At 36.1% G+C, this 8,567-nt stretch overlaps 1 protein-coding gene and 1 pseudogene across 1 annotated transcript; both read right to left on the reverse strand.

Moving 5' to 3' along the window:
* Positions 1-294: 294 nt before the first annotated feature.
* Positions 295-3,413, reverse strand: LOC113295045 (annotated as a pseudogene).
* Positions 3,414-5,851: 2,438 nt separating this feature from the next.
* Positions 5,852-7,015, reverse strand: LOC113295046 (uncharacterized protein At2g29880-like). Its single transcript, XM_026543407.1, has 2 exons — positions 6,701-7,015; positions 5,852-6,424 (listed from the first exon to the last, which is right to left on the reverse strand). The coding sequence occupies exons 1-2, from the start codon at positions 7,013-7,015 to the stop codon at positions 5,852-5,854; spliced, it is 888 nt and encodes a 295-aa protein (XP_026399192.1).
* Between the last annotated feature and the right edge of the window lie 1,552 nt (positions 7,016-8,567).

Below are 8,567 nucleotides of genomic sequence, written 5' to 3' on the forward strand. Positions count from 1 at the left end.
AATGCATGTTGAGCATGATATAACAGCTTGAGCATGCGCGTTGCCTATCAATAACATTCCCGTTTTCTTGAAAATGTGAACTAACAGTATAACACAAATATACTTCAAAGTCATGAAAGAATCATGGATATTGTGATCCACGTTGTTGCTGTCGTCTACGATAACCCGTGGATGCTCCGGATTTAAAGATAGGCTTTCGTACTTCAATGAAAGATTTCATGGCGTGGCTGAGGGGATCTGATTCTCCAACCTTATAGAAAGCCCTAATTTTGTTTTTGGGTTTACCTTTGAGTTTTACCTTGAATACATTTTTTTCAGTTCTTGAAGACGTTGATTCATCCTCTTCTGGATTGTCCTCTCCCTTGCCCTTGCTCTTGCATTTACTCTTAGTTCTCGTGCAAGAGGTTGGAATGTAGCTTTACATGATTGCTGTCTTATCTGTTTTACTTTGTTACCATGTTTTGAGGGGTTTTTTTTCAGGAAATGTCCGATTTTGATGTGCAGGTGCCATTCTCTCAGTCTCTGACAGTAGTTCCGACGCTGTAGAAATATTGGACTCCTTCACAGAACCACCATCATTCACACTCTTCCGGATGGTGTTTATCTTCATGTTCTCCTTGATAGCAGGCTTAGATTTGTTTAACAGCCACTCAAGTGTTTTGCTTGCTTTGACAACACCGAGCATATCTTGAAGATCAAAGAATTTCCTAGCAATGTCCACGGATAGTCTCATTCTCCGATCTCTCGGACCTTGAGCTGTAACGATCTTGCTGTGACGATCTTTCTTCCCAGGAGATCTCTCTCTTGAACTCCTCTTAGTTGAAGTGTTCTTTGTAGTAATATTATTTATCTTACTATCGGAAATGACTTTGTTTGGATCTAGGATATTGATAGCAAAACCATCATCATTTTTAATATCATTTAGGGAAACTTCTGCTTTGTTATTAGTTACTGCCGTCAAAAGATCCAGTTGGTGTTGATGTGCTGCTACTGATTCTGTTGCAGTTGAAGCAGTACTAGGGTTGTTTACTGGCCAGCAGTGGGATACAAGTAGATCATGTGATGATGTGGAAAGAACCCATAATCATCATTGTCAAATAAAGTAGGAGAAAAGGGAAAGAAGGAAAAAGAAAGATCTTGGTGCTGTTGTTGTTTAAAGTGAAGATTTAGGTTATCATTCTCAATAAACTTGTCTTGAATATCCATAGAGAAAGAAGAAGATTAATGGCTTAAACTGCACCTCTGGTTAAATGTCTGATATATTGTTACTTTCTGATCTGCGCTTTGTGTATTACATCTACCTTTCTATATGTGTATATATACACAGATATTGGTAGATAGAGATATATATCTAGAACAGTTTCAAGTAAAACTAGCTTAACGTGGTATCACCCACTGTAGTCAATATCGGCCGATATATCGGAGATATTTCGGATATCGGTTCAGAACGATACGATAAGAAGGATATCGGGGATACGATATTTGCCCTATAATATCGGCCGTATCGGTCGAATATCGTCCGTTTCGGTCAAATATCGGCCGTATCGGTCGATACGAAATTTTCCTACATTTCCTGATATGAGACGGTATTGGTCGTTTTCTATAAAGTTTAAGGGTAATTTTGGCGAAGAAAGTCTTCCAGGTGGTAGTAGAGGTGCATGTAGCTCTCGAAGCAAGTCTACTAAAGTTACTCTTTTGTTTTTTTGATAAAATTGATGTTATCTATTATATCTTATCCGAAAATGTGTGGAGAAATGTTTAATATAAAATTATAGTCTCTAAATCTAGAACCGATATTTCAACGATAATATCCCCGATATAAAATCGTACCAGTGTATCGGTCCCGGCCGAGATGAACCGATATCCGATATTAACTACATTGGTATACACTGCCTAATGCCTACCGTAACTAAGACTAGTATTTAGTGGTAAAAATAAAGAGTTTTTCTTTCTTTAACCTTTCCTTTAGAGGAAAAGAATCTGACTAGACATAAAACATACATTTGGTATTCTGCCCATTTCACGTGAAAAAGATGGAAGATTTAGAGGACATCCAGAACACTGTTACTTGATTTCTTACTTTAAAAAGTAACAAACGGCTAATTAATCAAGAAGGCAGAGATGAAAAGTAGAAGATGAGAGCTGGTGGGACGTGGGAGAATCATTATTGAAGTAAATAAGGTGGAAAAGAAAATCAAATGCTGATCAATATTTTCACTGTTAAAAAAATCAAATGCAGAGATGTACAGCTTACTGTTAAAAAAAAAAAGCCCCAGCTGATTGATAAAAAAAAAAAAAAAGCTTACTGTTAAAAAGGAAGACGAGACCGCAGTGGAGCTGCTAGGGTTTGTTTTCCATAATGGGATTGAGAGTCTTCAAACACACAATACAATGCTTGAAAACAAAAGAAAAAGAAAAGAAAAAAAAATCTATTCGGACTCCTTTAGAGCGTCCATGGACGACTAAATCCAAATATTTGGTCCATTGGATAGGCGTAGTGAGACGGACCATCGATCAAAATTTGATCAAAGATTAAAATCCAGACCAAATTTGGTCGGCGATCAAGACCAAACCCAAATATAGTCGGGCGTTTATATAATCCACGCCCCACCACCAGGCGGACGTATAGTCCACGCCCCACCCCAGGCGGACGTATAGTGAACGCCTATTTTTTTTTTCTTTTGCGTGGGGCGTGGTTTATACCTCCGCCCCACTCTTTAAAATCTTCAAATTGGCATGGGGCGGGCTTAATACCTCCGCCCCATTTTTTTTATTATTATTATTTTGTATGGGGCGGGCATTATACCCCGCCCCATTCTTTGTTTTCAAAACCATTTTAGTGGGGCGGGCTTTATACCTCCGCCCCACTTCTTTCATTTTTTTTTTTTTAGGATCTACCCAATCAGGTGTTGGTATAGTCTACGCCCCACACCAGGCGAACGTATAATGTACGTCTGACCAAATTTAGTCTTTCCACCGTAGCGTCACACACCATACTAAACCCAAAATTTGATCTTTTTTTCCCTCTTTGATCTTTGGTTATACTCGCACCACTGCAGTTGCTAAACATCACTCTACCCTCAGCACTGGTCGACGTGGCAAGCTTATCTTTACAAAAGACAAACCACGTGTAATATCTAGTTGATTTTGTTGTTCTCTCTCTTGCAAAAGTTCTTCTTTCTTCTCTACTGTTTTTGCTTGATTCTTCTTTCTTCTACCCAACTAAAATTTCAGCATCACGTTAATCAAAACCTTCTCAAAATCGTGCGAACAACATCACAAAAACTAAATTTGAAAACTCTGAAATGCATTCTTGTACCATATTTTGTTTTGGTTGGCTATTACTTGCCTCCTTGCTTATTGTTTAAACCCAAAATTAATTTCCGCACACCATCATCCCTGCTTCTAGCCATTTTATCTCTCGTTTCCACTTCTTAAGATCTGAACCATATATTCATCTCATAGAAAAGAGATCGAATCACTCTCTGCATCCTTTTTCCACTTAATTTGTAATCTCTATTCTTTATCTCTGTTCAATTTTTTAGTTTGAATAAATGACCGATTAAGGCTCCAATCAAGATAAACTCGTTAATTATCAAAAGATTATCAATGAATTTTCGCAGGTAATGGAAATCAGGGTTCTTCTCTGTTTTTGAAACCAAGTTTCAATTTATGATTTTGGGTTCGTATCAATTTTGCATTTAGTTTTTCATAGAAGATGAACATCAGATCGGAGAAGATTAATAACAGTAAGTTATTCAATTTACGGGACCTTATTCTATTAGAGCAACTGCATTGGTGCGAGTATAACCAAAGTTTAAAGATAAAAAAAACGATCAAATTTGAGTTTAGTCTGTGTGACGTTACTGATATAAGACTAAATTTGGTCGAGCGTTCGTCTGATGTGGGGCGTAAAATATACATACGCCCGATGAGATTCCAAAAAACAAAAAAAAAATGGGGCAGAAATATAAAGCCCGCCCCATATATAAAGTGACTTAAAAGAAAAAGAGTGGGGCAGAGTATAAACCCCGCCCATCCAAAAGAAAAAAATAAATAATAATAAATGGGACGGAGGTATAAAACACGCGTGGTGTGGGGTACTTTATGCACGCCTGGTGTTGGGCGTTAACTATACACCCGCCTGGTGGTGGAGCGTTAACTATACATTCGCTCGACTATAATTGGTTTTGATTTTGGTCTTGGACCAAATATAGTCTGGATTTGGCCTTTGATCCGAATTTTAATCGATAGTTTATCCGCTGTGTTTCGTTTTTTGACCAAATATTTGGTTATACTCGACCACAGTGGTTGCTCTTGGGGAATCTTTATTTAGTAAATTTATTTTGTGAGATTTTGAAACGAAATCAAAGATGATTAGAATTCAGATCATTTGAGATGAAACAAGGAAGAGTAAGCATATAAAGTGAACATAAAGGTTAAGAGAGAAATTTATTATTTTTGTTGTTGTTTCTGAGAAAGAGGAGTACGTGGCTGGAAGTTTTATCACGTGGATTTCCACGTCTGCTAGCCACGTCAGTTAGTGCGTAGGGTAGTGCGATATTTAGAGAGAGAGTCGAATAGCATTTTCGATATTTTAATATTTATTTAATTAGGAATAACATTGTTAAAAAACTAATAGGTATTCAATAAGATGGTTACCCTAATTTTTTAGGGGAGAATTTGCGACTACTATCTATAAAAAGTAAACTTTTATTGACTTGAAACCTTTGAAGAATAGATTTGGTTGTGATATGTTTCGGGCTTCAATCCTGCGATAAAGTATTAAGTGACATTCAGTGCTCTCTAATTCATATTTTCTTCCCGTAATCTTTCATTCTTTTTGTGACCATTTTTTAATAAAGTCTTACCTTTTACTAAATTTGGAACTTAGCTTATGGATGTTTATCTTTTTTAATAAGAGCCTCCACGACCATAAAAGTGAAAAAGATAAAAACAGAAGAGGAAGCCCATACTGGGAACTACGCTTGAGCCGTGCGGAGTTATAATCTTTGCCTGGAGTATGTATTCGCGTATTGCTTGTTCATTTTAGTGGTACAGTTACATGATGCTACGTTCCGAGGTTCCTATGTGACATGATAAGGAGCTGACAATTCATTTCTGGATGCACCTTGGTGGGTTCGTAGCATGTATTGCTTTATCATTAAAACTTTTGTTAGCAAGCAGAACTTTAACATTTTAGTTTTCCAATTAATTCCCCCGTGGTTAGTGTTCTTAAAGCTAAAGATGTACCAATATAATTTTTTTAACGTAGGTTCACGCACATTTATTTATTTTTTGAAGCAGGTTCACACACATGTATATATTTTCTAGCAATGGTTATACATGGTTAATTTTATATATGCTTTATTGATTGGTAGTTAAAGAAGAAAACCAAAATCAAGAAATTTAAACCCATAAATTCCCATGACGTCCCGTTCGTTTCAAGTTTTTCAAATCTCAGGAATTGGATTATAGGGTAATCCAATTCCTACAATTGGATTCCAGGAAATGGATTCCTTGGTATAAGAAAATATGTTTGGTTGGGGTTATTGGATTACAATGTAATTCAAATCTATCATATTACTTAAATATCAATATATATGACTAAAATTCAAAATTTCAAAACAAATTTAAACAATTGGACAATTACTCCTCCACAATCTAACTGGCAACCAAATTCTAATACACAACTAAACTTCATATTCAAATTCAAAAATTTAAGAATTCAAAATTTCAAAACAGATTTAAGATCACTATTCTTCCTCCACAATGTTACTGGCAACCAACTTGTGTATAATACCGCCCTAACAAGAGCAAAACATACCAAGAGCTTCCCTTTTCCACTACTCTACTTGAGTATTCTATTCTTCACATAGTGAATCCTCTTTCCTTCGTCCATCCCGAAAAACATTTTGGTCTTTGTAGTCGAATCAAGTATAATCGATGCAGCATCCATCACATCATCATCATTAAGACCATCAATTTTCTGCAGCTCCTCAAACAACTGCTTGTTGGTGTCTGATTCTTGAGCCAATGTACTACGAATCGCTTCAAAATGTGAAAGAGTGCCTGATACAAACTTGCTGAAAGAATTAGTCATCAAATTAAGACCATTCGAATCACCACTTGATTCACCGGATCCAATATCTAAAGAAGATGATCTAACCTTTTTCCTTCTCCTACCTTTATCATTGCTATTATTGGCTTCGTCCACTGATCCAGACTGGTTACTTTGTTCATGCTCTGTTTCTTGTTCTGTTCCGTTCTCCCTTTCTTGTCCATCTTCTTTATCTATGTCTTCTAACTCTTCATCTAAAGACGCAGCTCCTTTACCATTTTCTCTATCTTCAGCAAATATTTCAACCAATGCGTCCAAATGAGGAAAAACTTTCCCATACACTCCCTTTATACTTGGATGAGACTGCAAAATCCACAAACAACAAAATTTCAGTCCAAAAAACAAGAAAAATGAACTGGAACTTCACAAATTTCAGTCGAAAAAAACAAAAGTGTAAGCTCCAGGGCATTCCTATAACACTTCTATGTGTATTTTCTTCTGCAATTCTAAGACATCAACCCCGTACTACTTGTATGACCTGATACTGATACCAATACCAAACCAAGGATAAAACTACATGATTAAGAGAACAAACTGACTAAACAAAAAGGAATATATTTAATAATGGTTTGAAATTACCTTATCCCATTCATCAAATAAATTCTTCTCACACACAAGCTTATTGTTGACATAATCCCATTCAAAACCACTGCCAGCATTTAGCATTTCATTGATTGCCATTGAATGCTTCTTCAGGGTCTTGATTCTAGAATCAATGTTGGTAGTACTTAACCCGGAATTGGGTAGTTTCTCAGCTAATTTCTGTTCAATCACTTTCAAATAGCCAGATTTGAATCCTGTATCACTTTCCCACTTGCCATCGAGCGCAAGTTCCGTCAAAACATCAACCAATATGTCATCTTCAGCTTGTACCCAATTCCGATGAGGTGCCATTACTTGCCTGTTTACAACCAAGTTCCGTCAAGATAATTTCAAAAATAGTTTAACATCAAATAAAACAAGGAATAAAAGAACACAAATTAATTGTTAGTAACAGACACTTATACTTGTTGATGAAAAGAATGATACATTTCATTATCAACTACTACAGACTTCTGTCTAGGAATAGTAATTCCATAAAGCCATAAAGGCGAAAAACTGCATTTCATTTCTATAAGTAATCACATGCTCCAATGTTCTACCACCATCTAAATTTTTGTAGAGCAGTAAACACAGTAATCATTGCTACATATAAACCCACATAGATACTAAGATAGAGATAAAAAATCAACCATTTGCAAAAATAAATCTGAAATAAACCATTTGACAAAATTATACCATTCGAAGATAAGTAATAAACCTTGTTCTTGTAACAGTACAGTACAAATGAAAGTGATAAAAAATGTAAGCTAATACAGGAAAATGATGAAATCATTTAACTAACTATGCGCATACGTCTACGTGCAGTCCATCTTTCCCACATTTGATTTGCCAACTCATTTCTCTGAACATCCGAATAATTCGAGGAATCAACATGTTCGATCATTCGACTTTCTTGAGGAGAAACCAAATTAATTGGTCCATCTTCATATTCATCTTCCGGTAAAAATTCATCCATCGGCATTTCTCTCCTAATTAGGTTATGTATCAAACAACAAGCCATGATAAAACGACAATGTATGTTCACAGGATACCATGAGAGACCCCTAAGTATTTCCCATCTCATTTTCAACAATCCAGAAACTCTTTCAATCACATTCCTAGCCAGACAATGTTTCATATTGAATAACTCTTCAGCTGTCCTGGGTTCTAGACGATCTCTCCCCCATTCCTTCAAATGATAACGTTGACCTCTAAAGGGAGCAAGAAATCCTCCACTATTTGGATAACCGGCATCGACAAGGTAATAGTAACCTAAACAAGTAAGCATGTAAAAAACCATCATTATCTTAATAAAAAACATGAAAAACACTCGCTAATCCGCAGATTCAAGTTACAATACTCTAACAAACTTACCATGTGGAACTTTTAAGCCATTTTTTTTTTGTAAATGGCTTCCCTAAGAACACGAGAATCGGCAGCTGATCCTTCCCATCAAGGATATACATATATAACCTCCAAATATTGAGAACATACACCTAAGACATTGGTAGCAATTGCACTTTTCCTTGTACGATACCTAGGATTGTCTGCTGTAGCAACGTGGACACTAATATGTGTCCCATCTAATGCCCCTAGGCAGTTCTAAAGGTAAACAAGGTCGTGTTAATAGTTCATTATAGATACAAAAAACCAAGCGTTAATATTCATTACAGATAAGGTTAACAAGGTTTTAATATTTCATTAGAGATAATCTCATACCTTAAAGAAATTCCATCTTTGGTCAACTGAACTTGTAGCGACTGCTACTTGTTCTTTTAACAACTCTCCTTGAAGCCTAATAACTCCTTTCAACACCGTGTTCACATGTCTACTAATAGTATCTCCTGATCGCTTGAATTGAAAA

The sequence above is a fragment of the Papaver somniferum genome, chromosome 7 (genome assembly GCF_003573695.1).
Source record: "Papaver somniferum cultivar HN1 chromosome 7, ASM357369v1, whole genome shotgun sequence".
In the NCBI taxonomy this organism is placed as follows: domain Eukaryota; kingdom Viridiplantae; phylum Streptophyta; class Magnoliopsida; order Ranunculales; family Papaveraceae; genus Papaver; species Papaver somniferum.